Source organism: Peromyscus leucopus, chromosome 5, assembly GCF_004664715.2.
Source record: "Peromyscus leucopus breed LL Stock chromosome 5, UCI_PerLeu_2.1, whole genome shotgun sequence".
Lineage (NCBI taxonomy): Eukaryota > Metazoa > Chordata > Mammalia > Rodentia > Cricetidae > Peromyscus > Peromyscus leucopus.
This window is the reverse complement of record NC_051067.1, coordinates 14418268-14437008: the sequence shown is the minus strand read 5'-3', so window position 1 is coordinate 14437008 and position 18741 is coordinate 14418268. Positions and strand designations below refer to the sequence as shown.

The 18741-nt window shown below is 49.5% G+C and overlaps 1 protein-coding gene across 2 annotated transcripts; it reads right to left on the bottom strand.

The window, feature by feature from the left end:
• Positions 1 to 5712: 5712 nt before the first annotated feature.
• On the bottom strand, positions 5713 to 18654 carry LOC114692119 (sushi domain-containing protein 3-like). Of its 2 annotated transcripts, none has more exons than XM_037205746.1 (5): positions 18506 to 18654; positions 16295 to 16483; positions 14676 to 14823; positions 13179 to 13424; positions 5713 to 6217 (listed from the first exon to the last, which is right to left on the bottom strand). In XM_037205746.1, the coding sequence occupies exons 1-5, from the start codon at positions 18534 to 18536 to the stop codon at positions 6022 to 6024; spliced, it is 810 nt and encodes a 269-aa protein (XP_037061641.1). In that variant the 5' UTR covers positions 18537 to 18654; the 3' UTR covers positions 5713 to 6021. The 2 variants fall into 2 exon arrangements, with proteins under 2 accessions (XP_037061641.1, XP_028723608.1); XM_028867775.2 differs by having other exon boundaries at positions 13191 to 13424; positions 18506 to 18653.
• Positions 18655 to 18741: the final 87 nt, after the last annotated feature.

The window sequence follows — 18741 nt, the reverse complement described above, 5'->3', positions numbered from 1 at the left end:
GCAAAGAACTGCCCCGTGCCTCGTCTGCGGCAAGGGCCCTGCCCAAACTGTGGACGCACAGGTTTGCTGCCCTACTCTGCCTTACCAAGGTAGGTGAGTTTTCACAAGTTCCTCCTCCAGAGAAAAATCTCTCAGACCTTCTGGGTCTGGTGGCTGAAGGCTGGTGCTGACCTGTGTGTAATCAGAAGGCTTAATGCTGTCCTGTGTGACAGCCAAGACTGACGACCTGGGCCCCCAGGGCCACCAAGATCACAGTGGAGGATCCCAGGCTGGCTGTCCAGGTAGAGGGTAAGTCCCTGTCATCTTATTGTACTTCCTACTCAAACTTATCCTCCTCACATCTCTGTGATGGTGCTGATGGCGAGCTGTAGCTTTATCAGTTTAGCAGCAGCAAGCAGACCAAGGCTGCAGCAGCCTTGTTCATTTCATACGTACAATTCAGGCCTTGCTCTTTCTAGAGCTACTACTAGAAAGGCAGACTCAGACGGGTTTACCTTGCTAACAGGCTTCACACTGAAAAAGAAATGCACAAAATGGGTTTCAGTGTAAAAACCAACTCAAGCTATTATGCTGCTATCACTAACTAAAAATTTATTTTTCACTATTCCCTTATTTAAAGAAACTTGCTTTTCAATGACTGCTCTCAATAACTAACTACTTATGTCTTGAGGTAAATGATTGAATGGAAAAAAAGTTTAAAGTTTATGTAAGTTGTGAGGGTCTAAGAAAGTGGTTAAGGTATGTGGAAAAAAGAGACTTAAAGATGATACATGATATTAAGACTTCAAAAGTTCAGGGTTTAACATATCAATGTAGTTCTGATAAACTATTCATCTAGCCTTGGTAAAGTTCTGTCTACTGTTATCACAATCACAGGCTCAAATTTTTAAATTTCCTTTACTTGCTTTCTAAATACAGACTTAAAAGTCCTTCCCATGATGCTGGAAACATATATCCAGCCCTCTATACAGAGCAAAGAGTGTTCATGCTTTTAATCCAGAACCATCATTTTGGGGCCTCAAGCTTTTGCCAACTCAAAGGTGTGAGTCTACTCCAGCTGTTTACAGACATTGTTAACTGCCTTTTCTACAACGAGGATTTCAGTGCAGATTACAGACAGTGGTCATGCTAATATGTCTGAAACTTTCATCTCCTTTTGTAAACATTAAAAACACATACAAGCTTCAGGGAGTCATGACTTGGCTCCACCTGTCACGGGTCACACGACTCCAGGGAAGTTCTTCTGTCAGTCAGCAGCTAAGCTTCCCCACCTACTGCCTGAGGGGACCCTTCCATACCCACAACTACTGGGGCCACAGTATACCTGAGACAAAGATTTCCCTCTAAGGGGCTGCAGAGATGACGCAGTGGTTAAGAGCACTGACTGCTCTTCCAGAGGGCCCAGGTTCAATTCCCAGCACCCACATGGCAGCTCACAACTTCTCCAAATCCAAGATCTGGCACCCTCACACAGACATACATGTAGGCAAAACACCAATGCAAATAAAATAAATAATAAAAAAAATCCCCCTAAGCTCCTTAACTTTACCTTTAGTCCCTATAGTGTATGTCTATCCCAGCAAATTTCCACTCAGCTGACAGACAGCATCCTGGAATCAACGGTGGCCTGAAAGCTGCTCCATAATGGCCTGCCCACAGCATGTCAGCCCCAGGTGTGAACTGACAACCCCTGGACTTGCTGAAAGCCTGTGTAAACCAGTCCAGCCAATGCGACGGCTCCCTCTCTCTTCAGGTTGGGTCAGCAAATGAGATGCTTCGGACAAATGTCCCCTACCATAGCCTGCATCCCCTCCCCCACCAGCCTTTGACTCCCATTCCAGCCTTCCTGGGCCCCAACAACATCCTAATTTCAGCTATGAAGCAGTTACAGAAGACACTACATCACCCCTTTTCATTAACAAAAGGCTAGAATGGTTGTTCCAAAGGAAACTCCAGCTCCCCAGACTCTAAACAGTAGCCCAATTAACTTAACCCGGACTATAGGAGGATTTTTGATGGTTAGATAAAAGCCAGCATTCCTCAGGAACTTGTGCAGCTAGTTCCCATCTACCAAAAGGAGTCATTTCGCTTACCTCTGGCAGGAGGAAGATATGGCTATCCATGGTGCCTCTTAGCATCTCACAGCTCGTGCTGGCCTCCAGGGTCCTTCAGTATCATAAGTGCCTGTTACACATTTCAAAGTCCATGCCAGTGAGTACCCTAGCCCTTCTCTCCTCCTACCCTGCTCAAAACTCCATCCAGCTCATGGGATGCCCTCCCACAGCTCCTCATCCTCCATAGGAGCCTTCTATTTCTCACTATGGCACACGTGCTGGCTCTCTCTCTCTGGCTCTCTCTCTCTCTCTCTCTCTCTCTCTCTCTCTGCTCCTTCTCTCACTACATTTTCTCTATTCTCTCTCCCCTGCTCTTTTCCTCTTTCACAGATAGCCCTGACCAGGCCCAGTCTGCTGGCCATGTTCAGTCTACTTTTTTCTCTCTCTCTGCTTTAGACTCTTCCAGATGCTTCTGTCTGTTCTCTCTCACATCTACAATAAAAACCTTTCCTTTTATTGTATGAATACCATGGGGCGGTCATAGTGTCATTTCATACACCCACAAGCAGCAGGGATAAGTGATTACTGTCTTGTGCTCGAGTGCACACGTGGTGCCGAGTCAAACACAGGGCCTTGTGTAGACTCACGCGTGCTCTCCCGTTGGACTGCCTCGGGGGATGGAGCTGGCTGAAGTGAGGGCCACAGGATAACTGGGGAAGGGTTCTAGTCTACGCAGGATCCACAGGATCTGTATTTGTGCCAGTGTAGCTGGAGCGGAGTGAGGGACCCAGCAACAGGAGGTCAGAAAGTAACTGGCAGATCATGTAGGAGCGTGCAGGCCAGGCAACTGTGAATTCAAAGTCTTAGGGTTCGGGTGAGCTTCCGGTGATCTGCTCTGGTTTGTCAACTCTCTGGATAAACAAAAGAACTGAAAGCTGAGTCTCCGAGAAAGGGGGGCACACCGGTGTTCACAGCAGCATCGCACGCAACGGAGGCTGAGGCCATTCACAGGTAACCAGTGGATGACTGCGGCTCATCCAGATGGTGGGATATTTTCAGCCTTTAAAGGGAAGCAGAGAGCTCAGGGTGTATGTGGCTCATTAACAGATTGTTTGCAAGACCCTAGTAATTGGTCCCTAGCAATGGATGTGATAGTGTAGGCCTGTGATTGTAGCACTCAGAAGTGGACACAGGAGGATCAGGAGTTCAGGGTCATCTTCAGTGCAGGGCTGCCTGGGGCTTGAGGAAACCCAGTCTCACAAACAAACAAACAAAAAACCATAAATAAATAAATAAATAAATAAATAAATAAATAAATAAATAAATAAAAAGGGAGGGGAGGGGAGAGCTGGCCTAGCTGGTGTTGCCACACAAGTGGGTAGTACCAGCTACTTTGTAGACTGAAGCAGGACAGTCTCCTGAGCACACAAAATGGAGGCCAGCCTGAGTAAGGCAGTAAGATCCCCCATCTCAAAAACAAACTAAAAACCAAACAGTAGGGTCCCTGGTGACTTGTGACTCATACCAGCCATTTGAGAAACTGAGGCAGGAGGATTTAAATGCAAGGCTAGAAAACCACTTAGTGAAACAATGTCTTCAACTAAAAAGTAAAAAGAGGCTGGGACCAGAGGTATGGCTCAGCAGTTAGAGCACTTGCTGCTCTTGCAGAGAACCTGGGTTCAGTTCCTGGCACCCACATCGTTCACAACTGTAAATTCGCTCCAGGGGGACCCGATGATCTCTTCTGGTTTCTGTAGGCACCAGGTACACATTTGGTACATTCACATACATGCAGACAATATGCTCATACACATTAAAAAAAAAAAAACCTAACTCTTTTAAAAAAGATTTTATGCACCAAATTGCAGGGGTGTCCAGCCTCTGCCATCTTGATTACTACCAGGAGATAAGAACTGGAACTTAGCGGGACCCGGAGCCTTTTGCTGTTTATCCAAACCCAAGTTGGTGGACTGAAGTTCTGAGAAAGGCTGAGCTGTTTCTGACCAATATCAAGATCCACTGTAGCAAAGCAGACCTGACCTGAAGCTTAGGCCACAGGACCCTCAAAACACTGCTCTCCACAACAGAGCAGGGAGAGCGCTTCTGACCCTGCCAGCCTACATGCCACTGGCTTGAATTCTGACCCTGGAAATCTACAGAGGACGAGGACATCAGGACACAGGTGTGCACAGAAGGGACCCCTGAGAATGTAAAACACCTAGTGTCCTTTTAGCTGGGATATACTTGCGCGCGTGCGTGTGTGTCTACAAAGGAGCTGGTATGACTTGTGCGCCAACACTAGCTAGGCCAGTTCTCCCCTCCCCTTTTTTTTTTTTTTTTTGGTTTTTCCAGACAGGGTTTCTCTGTGTAGCTTTGCGCCTTTCCTGGAACTCACTTGGTAGCCCAGGCTGGCCTCGAACTCACAGAGATCCACCTGGCTCTGCCTCCCGAGTGCTGGGATTAAAGGCGTGCGCCACCACCGCCCGGCCCCCCTCCCCTTTTTTTATTTATGGTTTTCTGTTTTTGTTTTGTTTTTGAGACTGGGTTTCCTCAAGCCCCAGGCAGCCCTGCACTGAAGATGACCCTGAACTCCTGATCCTCCTGTGTCCACTTCTGAGTGCTACAATCACAGGCCTACACTATCACATCCAGTTTATGTATTGCTAGGGACCAATTACTAGGATCTTGCTAGGCAAACACTCTGTTAATGAGCCACATACATCCTCAGCTCTCTGTTTCCCTTTTAAGGTTGAAAAATATATATGATGTAAATTATTGGCCATTCATCAGAGGGACAGTGTGACTTCTATCAGGTATGTATATGGTTATTGTTTATGTAAGAAAATATAACCATGGTTTCAGCAGACAAGGATCAACTAGGCCAAGAACAGCTGTTCCAGCTTCCTCTTGCCTACTTCTTCAGGTTCTTACTCATGGTTCCAACATGTCTTTGTTCCTCCAGGAAGGATATAGGACACAGTTAACTTTTCTCAATGGCTGGAGACAGGCTATATCTCAAATTGTGGGAAGCTACAAGTACGTCTAATTTTTTAAAATCATGTGTATGTATGTACATGTGAGTACAAGTGCCCATAGGAACCAGAAAAGTGACTTTGAAGACAAGAGCCTCCACCAGGAGCTCACAGGACACTCGCCTTGGAAATCAGCCTCCAGGCTATGAGAAAACTACTGACTGCTGGCAGCAAACCCAGACCTGTGAGTAACCAGTGCTCAACATGACTCCCATGGACCCAGCAGCTTACAAGTTGTAAGAGACTCTGAGTCTCCAACAAGCTCAGAGCTCCAGGGGCTGGGAACACATGATAGGTTTTATGACAACAGGGTTTGAGATTCTGTTGAGATGGGCAACTGGGACAGTGGTTTCTACCTTAAAGTGACAGAGTCTCCTGTAGCCCAGGCTAGCCTCGAACTTAGTATGCGGTTGAAGATGATCTGGAAATTCACCTCCTCCTTCCACGCTGCCTGGTTTGTGTGGTGCCAGGGGTTGAAGCCTCCTTGTTCTGCGTGCTAGACAGGCATTTTGTCAACCGAGCCGCACCTGCATCTGCACCCACCCCCTTGTGTTATTTTTCTCACCTGTAATTTACAGATGAAAGTCCTGGGGTCCCCTGCTCCAGGCCGTGATGAGGTGGCTACCTGCATTGCTCAAAGTACTTTATTAACATTTTCACAGTCTACTATGCAAAACTATATCTGCTAAAATTTCTCAGTCTCTTTAAAAGAACTCTGGTCATGGCGCAGCTTCTTTGGGACCTCATCCCAGGAGCAGTTCAGTGAGCAGGTCCTGTAACAGCTACAGAGGTCTCCTCCAGGACAGACAGTTCCCTGCTGGGGCCCCAGCCTTTAATGTCAGCTGGCTCCCAAGGGCTCTCTATACATGGAGGTGACTGCCCTGGCCCATCTCCAGCTGGGCAAGTGTTGAGTTGCAGGCCTCTGGCTGGTGGGGTCACCCTGGAAGGTACACTTTGGGCCTCATGGGCATTCCAGGGGCCGGCCCTGCAGACTTCACTGGGTGGACCATCACATAAGTGCATGGAGAGCTGGAGGAGCCACCAGGGCTTGGAGTTCCCATCCCGAAAGTCCAGGGGTCTTTGTCCGTACTGCGGGTCACACCAGCCTGCTCTCTGATGTCGCTGAGGTCTCTGTGGGAAGAAGAGGATGGGTTTTTTTCTGGGGGAAGAGGATTGGGTTTTTTTTTTTTTCTGGACTCATCCAGGACCTTAATAGGCTCAGGCTAGACTACTGCCCAAGAGGCCACCTCCTTCTACTAGAAATGCCTCCCCCCCAAGCCCTGCCACAGGAGCAACATCTTCCTGGACCTCAGCTTTCTCATGCCCAGCTCCCAGAGAAAAGGAACTTTCTGGGGCTGCTTCAGAGTACCGCGAACCACAGGAGCCCAGCTGCCTGGCTAGGAACTGGGGGTGTCCCAGGCAGGAAGAAGATATCACCACCTCTCCTTCTGGGCTTGTGCCCTTTGGGGGCCTGGAGCTGGGCCACCTACCTTCTGTACCCTCAATCCCTTCCAGCTCCCTCATTGCCCAAACACAAGCCAATTCTCTAGGCCAGATAGAGCTGGCCCTGCCCACCTGTTGGCCACGTTGCCATCTCCAGCTTCCATACTTGAGGCTCTCTTCAGGTTGCCTGGCCGCCCCCTCTTCCAACATATGCCCCTTTCTTACGGTTCTGTCTCCCTCTCCTCCCCACAGATGGACTCTCCTGAGCAGTTACTTTTAGCATTACCTCCCAGAAACATTTCCAGATCAGTGTTCTACCTTTACCTCCCTACCAGGAAAACTCCAGGTAGCAGGAATTAAGCAATGGTCTAGTGGTTTTGTGAAAAAGTGAAGGAAATAATTAAGTGCTAGGATTATAGGCGTGTGGTAGCAAGCCCAGTTTACGCAGCATTGGGAATTGAACCCAGGGCTTCATGCATGCTAGGCAAGCCCTCTTCCAGCTCAGCTATTATAATACATTCCCAATTCCCAGCACAAGTTTCTTTCTTTCATTTTATTATTATTATTATTTATTATTATTATTATTAGTGTGTGTGTGTGTGTGTGTGTGTGTGTGTGTGTGTGTGTGTGTTTGAGACAGGACATCTCTAAGTAGCCCTGGCTGTTTGGAGCTATATATGTAGACCAGGCTGACTTCAAACTCAGAGATCCTTTTGCCTAAGGAGTGCTAGGATTAAAGGTATGTGCCATCATGCCCAGCCAACATATGTTTTTTAACCTTATAATAAATGAGGAAAATTCAGCAAGCATCTGAAAGAATTTAGGACAGCATTACACATAATGGCAATGCTGGTTATAGTGTATGTCCAACAGCAAGATCTAGAGCAGGCTCAATACCCAAGCAATATGGCCCCAGGCCTAGAGCACCTTTCTTCTTGGGAACCCAAGGCCAGGGGCTTTGAGGATCAGGGCTATGAGCCTCCTCCATGCTAGGTGCCTGGCCAGATAGAGCCCTTTCTGAGTCCCACTACTGGCCTGAGAGCTCCAGGAAGGCCCCACCTGCCTCAGCATCACTAGAGCTGACCCTTGGAGTGGCCCCCCAGCTAGCATCCTCTATCTCGTGACGGTTCCCTCCAGGTAGGGTATTCATGTCACCCTGGGCTTTCTCACTACCTGGAAGCATTGTGTAACAGTCTTGAGACTAAAGCATTCCACCCTGCAGGGAAGTCCTTAAGCTAGAAGGTAAAGGACTCAAAAGAGCTTCAGGAAGTCCCTGAAACTGACAAGATCCACTAGGCCCCTCCCTGCCAGAGTAAGCAATAAAAGCTAAGAGAGGGGCTGGAGAGATGGCTCAGAGGTTAAGGGCACTGACTGCTCTTCCAGAGGTCCTGAGTTCAGTTCCCAGCAACCACATGGTGGCTCACAACCATCTGTAATGAGATCTGGCACCCTCTTCTGGCCTGCAGTCATACATGCTGTATACATAATAAATAATAAATCTTTAAAAAAAAAAAAAAAAAAGGCTGAGAGAACCCCTCAGATGGAAGGAAGGTGAGATGCAAAGACTCTCAGAAAAGAAAAGTTGCAAAGAAGATTCTGAGACCAGACCAGCTGCCTGGAAGAAGCAGAAACCAGCTGGGCTTCTGGGAAGAGGTTTAGACCAGATCACTTGGAAAGGACTCTCAGCCTATTAAAGTCCCTGCAGGCTGTGCAGTGTGCTCCAGGTCCCCAGCTTTTGTGAGCTGTCACCCATGTGGGCCTTGGTGACGCAGCTGCCTTTGAGTCATTTCTGTTCCTGTAGGTAACCCCAATAAAACTCACTGGTTCACCAAATCGGACTTTGGTGGTATCTGTACTTTGGTCCATCATGGGATCCTATCTGGTTTGAGGAGATGTGTGTTGTGTCTTCCCAGGAAGTTTTGTCACACAACAGGGAGGTGAACATCACTCCCTACACAACTCTGTGACCACCCTTATGTACTGAGCATTTGTGGTAAAATCTCCAAGGTCTAACAGCTGGTGTCCATGAAGGAAGGACAAGCAGACATGTGGTCCCAGAAGCATCCCCAGGAGTTCCAGGGCCTCACAGGTCAGCCAATGAAACTGCAGGTGTCTGGTCCAGAATACCAGGTCCCTCCACCCCAAACAGCATCTCGGTTTTCCCATCCCACATGAGGATCTGGTAACAGCACTACTGAAGGGTCTCTGGCCAGCTTGAGTGTGGCGAGCATGGCTCTGGTAGGCCTCGCCCTTCTCCCTATTCCCTGTGCCTTGCTAAAAACTGTTAGATTACATTTATAAAGTTATCCACCAAGGTCTGTTCCCTTATTTTGCTACTTCCTTCTCCTGAGGCTGACTACCAAATCAATAATCAATAGTCACCTTTGGTTCACCCAATTAAAATTAAACACCTCATCCTAACACAGGTCTTCCCCTTCTACCTTTATCAACCACCATCTGCTTATGGGCCACATCTGTCTCCCTTCTATCCAGAGGCAGTCCTTTGTCTCTCTGGGACAAATATCCCTTCACCCTTTTCCTTGTCCTTATCTCCTTTATTACCACATCCCAGCCCATCCTAACACAGACCTCCCCGTTTTTCTGTTCTTAAAAATGACACCTGCAAGGCCATTTGCCGCTGTTTTTCTGCCTGAGTCAGAAAGCAGCCACTTTAACTTTCCTTCCCTGCTTAATAAAGGCTCTCTGTGTGAAAACAGGTGTTTGGGTGTGGTTTGTGCCTAATCCAGGGTCCAGGAGGAAGCCCCCTGTTTGGGGGTCTCCTTCAACTATAATGCAGAGGGAATGCCACAAGGTAGGAGCAACAGCGAAGTCTGGAAGCCAGCCTAGGCAACCTGACTGTATAAAAGGAAATGCATTAGCCCTCACAGTCTCAACCAAACCACATATCATTAGTTCCCGAGATCTACATTCCTCTCAAGAATTGGCTGAACTAACTTGTGAGGGACAAAGAATCAAACCATTCGGACTACTTGACCTTACATAATTCACTCCTAGGATTAGTCCAAAGATGCGGCCTCAGAAAGATAACCAAGCAGGCACACAGCTATAGTTCTAGCTATTCAGGGGGCTGAGTCAGGGGGATCCCTTAAGCCCAGAAATTAAAAAACAGCCTGCCAAAAAGCAGAACTCCAAGCCAGACAAAGAATCAAGAATAAGACTCAAAGGCCCCAGAACACCATGGTGAACAGGACTGTCATCGGGTGGAAAGCCTGAAGGCACAGCCAGCTTCTGACATGACGTGATGAGACAGGAAAATGGATACTTCCTGTGCACGCATCAGGCTTGATCCATCATACGGGGTATGGAACCATAGAGGTGGCCATCTCCGTGCCTGTTTCCTCTCCTACACAAGAAGGATAGATGTAATAATAACAGTGATTGCCAGTATTGACTGAGCTCTCCAATGAACCCAGGGCAGTCACGGACCTGGAATCGGGTCATCTAAACAGTGTGGAATATAAGAACCCCTTGATTCCTGCAGGACAAACAAGGCTGCTGAGGTGTGGAGAAGCCCCAACCTCACACGGAAGCCAAGAGGCCAGAGGCAGGGGCCCTGCTGCCTCAGGTGAGCTGTGGGACAATGAACTGCACCAAGTACCCAGAGTGTAGATGAGCTCAAAGAACATCAGAAGGTAGCAGGGTGGCAGTGGAATCCCAGCACTCGGGAGGCAGAGGCAGGCTGATCTCTGAGTTCAAGGCCAGCCTGGTCTACAGAGTGAGATCCAGGACAGGCACCAAAACAACACAGAGAAAAAAAACAAAAACAACAAAAAAGCATCAGAAGGAACTGAACACAGTGAGTCAGGGCTCCTTCTGCCAAGTAAGTCACCAGAGCCAAGAAGAGAAGGGAAGGGGAGGGGAGGGCAGAGGGTGGCCCTCTGGGACATGTTGTGTATTCGTGAAATTTTCTTGCTGGGTGTGGTGCTAAATGCCTATATTCCTTGCACTTGGGAGGTAAGGGCAGATGAATCCTGAGTTCAGATTCATGATCAGCCACATAGTGAGTTTGAGGGTATCTTGGGTTATGAGAATTTGAGTTCACTATGAAACTATAGCAATGAAGTTAACACAGAAAGAAGAATTAAGAGCCACCGTGGCTCCTCTGCAAGACACACTGGACTGGCAAGTCAATGAGCAAAGTCACTCTTCTGGTGGCCCCCACATCACAGCAGATCCAGGGGATCACTGTGGCCTCTGAGCTCATAGGTCGGAACCCCTTCATGCCCTGATGATAGAGGGACCTAGAGGACTCAACCTCAGCTCGGAGACCACAGGCTCCTCCCTGGCGGTCTGTGACCCTCTGCTGAAGTGGTTCTCAACCCTTTAACACAGTTCCTCATGTTGTGGTGACCCCCACATAAATTTCACCCCCCATAAAATTATTTTCATTGTTACTTCATATCTGTAATTGTGCTACTGTTGTGAATTGTAATGTAAATATCTGTGGTTTTTTGATAGTCTTAAGTGACCCCGTGAAAGGGTCATTGGACCCCCAGAGGTGTTGTGACCCACAGGTTGAGAACGGCTGCTCTGACGGTTTGAATGAGCAGTGTCCCGGACTGTATTCGAACACTTAGTGCCCAGTAGGTGGCGCTGTTTGGAGGGTATGGAGCCTTTGGAGGTGCAGCCTTGCTGGAGGAGGTTCTGACAGGTTACAGCCTCTCCTCACTTCAGTCTGTCCTCTGCTTGCCCTGTGCCGTTGAGAGGTGACCTCTCAGCTTCTTATTCTGGCTGCCTCTGGTGTCAAATTCTCTTCTTGAAGTTGCTTTTGATCATGGTATTTTTAATCACAGCAACAGAAAAATAACTGACATAACCCTGCATGAAAGACCCCCGGTGAGAATTCACAATTCAGTGTGGAGACACCAAAGGGAGAATGTGTCTGTGCTGGTTAACTGTGTTTTTGTTTTGTTTTTCCATCCAGGGTTCTCTGTGTAGTCCTGGTACTCACTTTGTACCCTGAAGACCAGGATGGCCTCAAACTCAGATCCACCTGCCTCTGCCTCCCAAGTGCTGCCACCATGCTAGACTTGTACTGCCTAGTTTTACGTCAGCTTGACATAGTTAGAGTTATCTGAAAGGAGGGAGCCTCAACTGAGAAAATTCTTCCATAAGATCTTGGCTGTAAGGCATTTTCTTAATTAGTAATTGATGTAGGAGGGCCCAGCCCATTGTGGGTGGCGCCATCCCTAGACTGGTGGTTCTGGGTTCTATAAGAAAGCAGGCTGAGCAAGTTAGAGTGAGCAAGCCAGTAAGGCACACCCCTCCACGGCCTGTGCATCAGCTCCCGCCTCCAGGTTCCTGCCCTATTTGAGTTCCTGTCCTGACTTCCTTCAGTGATGGACTATAATGTGAAAGTGTAAGCCAAACAAACTCTTTCCTCCACAACCTGCTTTCTGACCATGTTTCACCACAGTAATAAACCATACTTAGGACAGGGTGTCTACATGAGACCTCCAGCCTGAACCTCAGGAGTCCATAGCACAAAGGACAGAAGCCTGTCTGTTTAAAGCGCCCAGAGGCCAGATGCTGAGTGCAAAGGCAGACACACCAATGCCAACAGCACCCTGGGGGTGTTTCTACTCCACCTACCATCAAGGTAGCCAGATTCTAGAGTCAGAAAAGGCATGTCTCAGAGCTGAGGACATGGCTAAGTTGAGAAGAGTGCTCACCCAGCATGCACAAAGCCTGAATTCAATCCCTAGCACTGGCACAGACCAAGTATGGTGGGCCTATGGGGGACATTTCTCATTCAAACCACCAGAACAGCAATTCTCAACCTGGGGGCCACTTTTTTTTTTTTTTTTTTTTTTTTTGGTTTTTCGAGACAGGGTTTCTCTGTGTAGCTTTGTGCCTTTCCTGGGGACTCACTTGGTAGCCCAGGCTGGCCTCAAACTCACAGAGATCCACCTGGCTCTGCCTCCTGAGTGCTGGGATTAAAGGTGTGGACCACCACCACCCAGCAACCTGGGGGTCACTTAAGCCCATCAAAAACCAGGTATTTATATTATAGTTCACAACAGCAGCAAAATTCCAGCATTTGGAAGGGGAAGATAGGCAGACTAGGAGTTCAAGGTCATCCTCAGCTACACAGCAAGCCTGAGGTCAGCCTAGGCTACGTGTGTGTGTGTGTGTGTGTGTGTGTGTGTGTGTGTGTGTGTGTGTGAGAGAGAGAGAGAGAGAGAGAGAGAGAGAGAGAGACAGACAGACAGACAGACAGACAGAAGGACTGTCCTTTTACTAGTTCATTAAAAAATATAAAGTGTGTCAAGAGAGAAAGAGCCACAGCTGCTGCCTGCCGGGCACTAGGAGAAAAAGAAAGTGAGGGAATGTGGAGACCCGAGAGGAAGGAGACCAGTAACTGGCAGAGCAGACAGCACAGTGGGAGGGCACAGGATCTTGACCAGCTTCCTCGTCCCATTTAAACTCAAGGTGATCACACCAGATAGAGCAATGGGAGGGCTAGGACGTCAGTCCGGGCAGAGCGCTGCAACAGCTTTGGGGTTGGGAGTTGAGGCACCAGAGAAATACATCTGGGTCCCCAGAACGTGGTGTGGCCAATGTCCCAGGACCTGGCAGAGCTTGGGATGGGGAAAGGGTACCCCTAAGCACACCCCCAGCCTGTGACCTGGGAACCCACGTGGTGAAGCTGTGGTTGTCATGGGCCTGGCTGTGCCGAATCCCTGGCTTGCCGCCGCCGCTGCCGCCACCACTGGAGCCACCACCACCACTGGAGCCACCATGGCCACCACTGCCACCACGGCCAACGCCACCGCTGCTGCTGTTATTGTAGTTGTGTCCCTTGAGGCCCAGGTAGGCGGCTTGCACCGTCTCCAGGTCCTCGCCTCTCAGCTGGTACCAAAGCTGTGCCGTCCTGGAGGAGAAAGTTCAGGATGAAGAGCCTTGGGGGGGGGGGTCATCTCCCAGCTGTGCACACGCAGAAATACCTCTACATGGCCCATCTGGGCTCTGGGTGGCAGTGGCCCAGTGAACACAGCAGGACACTTTAGGCGTGGGAGCGGGACACCTGTGCTGTTGGATGTGACAGCCAGGGATGGGGGGGAACGGGGGGGGGGAGCATGTAGGCTCCGGAGAGAAGCAACTTAGCAAACACGAAGTGGAAATTTCTAGCCTGAGGCAGTGCTGACTGCTGAACACTGCATGCTGCAGAACGGCACTGCTTTTAAAAAATTAGTTTGTTATTCATTATTGTTGCAGTGCTGAACAGCATATACAGGGTCTTGATTTTTTTAAATTACGTTTTTATTTTGTGGTGGGAGGCACAGGTACCACAAGCCACACGTGGAGGGAGGTCAGAGGACAACGTGGGGGTCAGTTCTTTCCCTCCCACCGTGTGGGTTCCAGGAGCAGAACTCAGGTCCTCAGACTTGACAACGGGGCCTTTTACCCAGGCGCCGTCCCACCTACCCCAGTAACACCCTTAACAGTGAGTAATTTATGTGAACACCATGAAACAATGTGAACAAGGAGTCAGTTACTGCCGGGTGTGGTGGTGCACACCTGCAATCCTAGACTCCCAGTCTGCGAAGATATGATGCCCACCTGATGTGGGGAGCATCCATCTGTGGCAGCCCAAAATGTCACTAACACAATAGACAATGTGTGTGTGCAGGTTCACTAAGTGCCCCCCGTATGTAGACAGGGAAATGGCTCAGCGGGGGGAAAAACATTTGCCGTGCGACATGAGGACATGAGTTCAAATCCCCAGAACTCATGTAAAAAGCTGGACATGTAATGTGAGTGTCTGTAATCCCAGCATTCCTATAGGGAGACGAGAGGTAGAGAAAGGAGAATCTCTGACAGACGCCCAAGGTTGTCCTGTGACTTCCTCATGCATGCACCCACGTTCATCCATGACCAACTGCACATGCACACAGACATAAATACAGAAAGACCACACACGACACGCATACACACGCACAATGTCCCATGTCTTCACAGACCGGCTATATGCCTTAGAATCCCAACAGGCACACACTGTGGCTGTACCCACGAGGACAGACGGGGCCTGTGGGACGCTCAGACACTGCCCTGGGGTGCCTGGCAGGCGTGGTAAGCAACCCTAACTCAGGCCCACCCCCTGGAAGGACAGCTGCCCCTCTACCTGTCGGCTCGGTGCTGCTCATTCTTCTTCACACACTTGAGGAGGCAGCAGGTGAGGAAGGCCATGGACATGAGCAGGATGATTGCGCAGCTCACAATGGAGGCGATCACTGCCACCTTGAAGCCGAAGGTCTCATGTGGTGGTACGGCTAGAGAGAGAAAAACCACCAGCTCCTGGCACAGTGGACCCTGACCTGCTGGGCCTAGGGAAGTGAGGGCGGGGCCCACAATGAGCTCCATTTTGGGGGAAGGTAGTCAAGGCTCCAGTGGCTAAGGCAAAGATTTGCAAAGAATATATTTAAAGGGATTTATCAGGGAAGACGTTCTCAAGAAGGGGGTGTTTGGGCTGGGTTTGGCAGGGTGCACAGCAGTTCAAAGAACAGCGAACTGGGTAAGTTCTAACAAGGAGGACACTCTGGAGGCCCCCGGCCCCCACCCACTGCGGCCGCACCAGCAGGCACCAGCAGAGGCCGCCTCAGTTTTTACAATGCCCAAGGAAAAGCTCTGCAGCGGCCTTCCCAGCTCCTCTGCCCGAAACGGGGAAGACAATGGAAATGGCGTACACAGGGTCAGCTGTGTGACCTCAGCGGTCACTGAGAACACGTTCCACTAGATCGTCAGGAATATTCTTTGAAAAAGACCTCAAGAGCATACTTGGAACAAACAAATAACAACTGTATAAGCTGCATATGCATAATATACCTGCAGCTGGCATAGCCCAGGTCCCCAGGCCAACCTCAGCCCCCTGACTGGATGCTGACCATCTAGAATTTAGACTCTAACTCTCAGAGACAGGCCATGTTCTGGCCAATGGTAGATAAAGAGCTGTGATATGGAGGGGACAAGAGCTAAGAATCACCCACACGATGCAAGGGTGTGCCCTTTGCCACAGGAGCCTAACCCCACAGAGCTCTTTCCTGGGACACCTTGCCACCACCTGGGTTATGACGTTGACAGGTTAGCCCTGCCATTTTGGGTTCTCAATCTCTCTTCTAGGCACCCTCATCTCAAGAGACTGAGCCAATACCAGGACGTTAAGGGCCCTCAGAAGTCCTGCAACATATACACACACGAGCAGCAAACTAATTCGACTCAGGGCTCTAACATAACACACCAGCCTTCACTTAGGAAAAGGCCCCAGGGGCACTGGACAGTCAAACAGGTTCGGTCTGTGCTACACAACAACTAGATAACTGGAAAGTGTGTCTGCCTTCCCCGAGACAGGATCCAGAGCTGGCACAATCCTGGCTCTCTGCACTCCCAATTCCTAGAATTCTTGGCACCAAGAACACCCTTCAGGGGTTGCCTGAGGCATTCATGAAGAAAGGGAGAGTGGGTAAAAAAGTGGGTAGGATTTGTTTCCTGTTTTCACAGATGACAGTAAGTAGTGATTGCTTCACTTCTGACCAATCAGGGGCCAGGGAAGCAGCAGGATTGAAGCCAGCCCTGGGTCTGATATCTGTCCCCAGTCGTCACAGCATGCAACAGTGGGAAGAGAATCCTCAATGTGGAACAGCCTATGACTGGACACCAACTACCTTCAATGTGACAGTATTTGGGGTCCCCATCTCACCACCCCACCAGCAGCTGAGCTGGGACATCTCTGGGGTGGGGGCTTACCTTTGCACACAGGGCTTCCTGAAGACCAGTCGGCGATGCTCCCATTCCAGGCACAAGTGAGGAGGCCGGACCCCACCATCTGGTGTCCAGAGGGACAGTGGAACATGAGCACAGTCCCCAGTGAGGTGCCATCTCCACGGACAACTTGCAAGGTGCCTCGAGGGGGCGGATGGAGCTGAGCACAGGTGCCTGGAGAAAGAGGTGTCTGTGAGGCTGGGGTGCGGTCAGCAGAAGGCAGAGAGGCACTACCACAGCCCCCAGGAGACCCTCCAGAGCGGGGCTGACCTTAAGAGAATAAAATCTGTAGGGTCTGAGGATTGTGACAAGACAATATGACAATACACAATGATTAGATAAGCATTGTTCCAAAGGCAGGAGGGGGGAGGGAGGAGGAGAGAAAAACAGACATGAAAAGTGATGCATTACCTCTTAATAACAGAAAGATAAACATTAACTCAGATAAACAAAATTAGGAAAGATATTTAGGAAGTAAAAACTCCAAATTCCTTTGCAAAGAGATCTTCCCAATGAGAGTTAAACATATAATTTTCTTTTCAAATTGAGCTAATGTGTAAGCAAGGAATACAAGAAATACAATGGCTAGCAGCCACAAAACATGCTTACCACACAGCAAGCCAAAAAACTTGAATGACAGTTAATCTTTCCCTCAGCAAGGTGGTTAAGATCTATTTTTTCAGAAATCTTTTTGTTTGTTTGTTTTTCAAGACAGGGTTTCTCTGTGTAGCCTTGGCTGTCCTGGAATTCACTCTGTAGACAAGGTTGGCCTCGAACTCACAGAGAACCGCTCTGCCTCTGCCTCTCAAGTGATGGGATTAAAAGTGTGAGCCACTAGGCCCAGCTGCAAGTGCTGTTAACCACAGCATCACCTCTCCAGCACCAAGGTGGCTGAGATTAAAAGAAAAAATGAGATAAGGCTGTCGCTTTGTGGTACAGCACTTGCCTAACATCAAGGCTCTGGGTTCCATCACAGCATGCTACAACTAAGGATGATGATGATGAAAACCTGTATCTCTTGAGGTAGAAAAGGGACTCCCCAGGTTGTAGTGATAGCCAGGCTTCTTAGACAGAGTCTGGTAAGTGTGAGGGCTTATGTGGTACACACCACAATGCTCCGTCCATTCCTGTAAGCAGAATGTTCACCTCAGAGCTTGGTGGGACAGGAAGAATCTGGAAAGCATCCATATCTCTAGCAAGAAGCATAGATTCACCTGTCAAGGTACAAACAAATGTGCTACTGCACAGCCACAAATTATAGCAAAAGGCTACGAAGCAGGGACAGCTATGTTGTCCTTAAATAGGGACACGGAGGCCAGTGAGAAGCTGGCTCAGTTAGTAAAATGCTGGTCACCAAAGCATGGAGACCACCAACCCTGAGCTAGCTCACTGGCTTTGGTTACTGGCTGTCACTGGTACAGCCATAATCTGATTTGTTTGTTTATTTTTTTTGAGGCAGGGTTTTTCTGTGCAGCCCTGACTGTCCCAGAACTCACTCTGTAGACCAGGCTGGGCCTCAAACTCACAGAGATTCACCTGCCTCTGCCTCCTAAGTGCTGGGATTGATGTGTGCCACAACCACCTGGCCAAAATTTGAACTCTTGGTTCCAGGGTCTTGTCTCTCTTCATGAAGCACCAGCTGTCTCCACAGACATCAGGGTAGGGCTGAAGGAAGCTGACTTCACAGATTAATCATGCTCCACACTCCCCCTTTGCCTTTTCATAATTCTGGAATGTGGACATACACTATCCCCCTGGCCAGGGAAGTGGGCATGGGGTTTGGGGGCTGTGGTAGACATGGCTGGGCAGACACTGACCAGCCCCAGAGCTCTTCCCCAGGATGCCAGGCAGCCAACACTTCCCAGTCCTCAATTTAGAGTCACAACTTCTGCATTCTGCAGCTGAGCTGGCAGAGCGGAGGCCCACCCTCACCACCTGCCACCAGCCTGCTCACAGCCAGACAGTGGGGGGCGGGGGGGGGGCCGGGGGGTAGCAGCACCCACAGTGGCCCACCAGCACAGGGCTTTACTAAACTAGAACTTCATCACAAAGGGTCCTGGCTGGTAGGGGTGGCCAGAAGCAGAAGTTATCTGCCACATAGGATTGGCCATAACAGACTGCAGCCTTCCATGTACCCAAGTCGGGCCAGCCCTGGCTGTGGAGCCAGGGGACCTAGTTCAGGGGTGCCTTCGTTACCTGGGGACTTCTTCTCCTGGACGTGTGTCATCACCTGCAAATGGAACACCAGGCAGCGAGGAGAGGACTGGATGAGGAAAGGTCGGTGGCCCACCAAGGAAACCACCGTGGTCCACTTCCCCTAAATATGTCTTAACTGCAGAGCGGGCGGGGCACCACAATGTCCCCACTTGGTTCACACTACGTCTGTCAACAGCCACATCCGGTGCTCTGGGGAGGGCTCTGCAGGGAAGGGG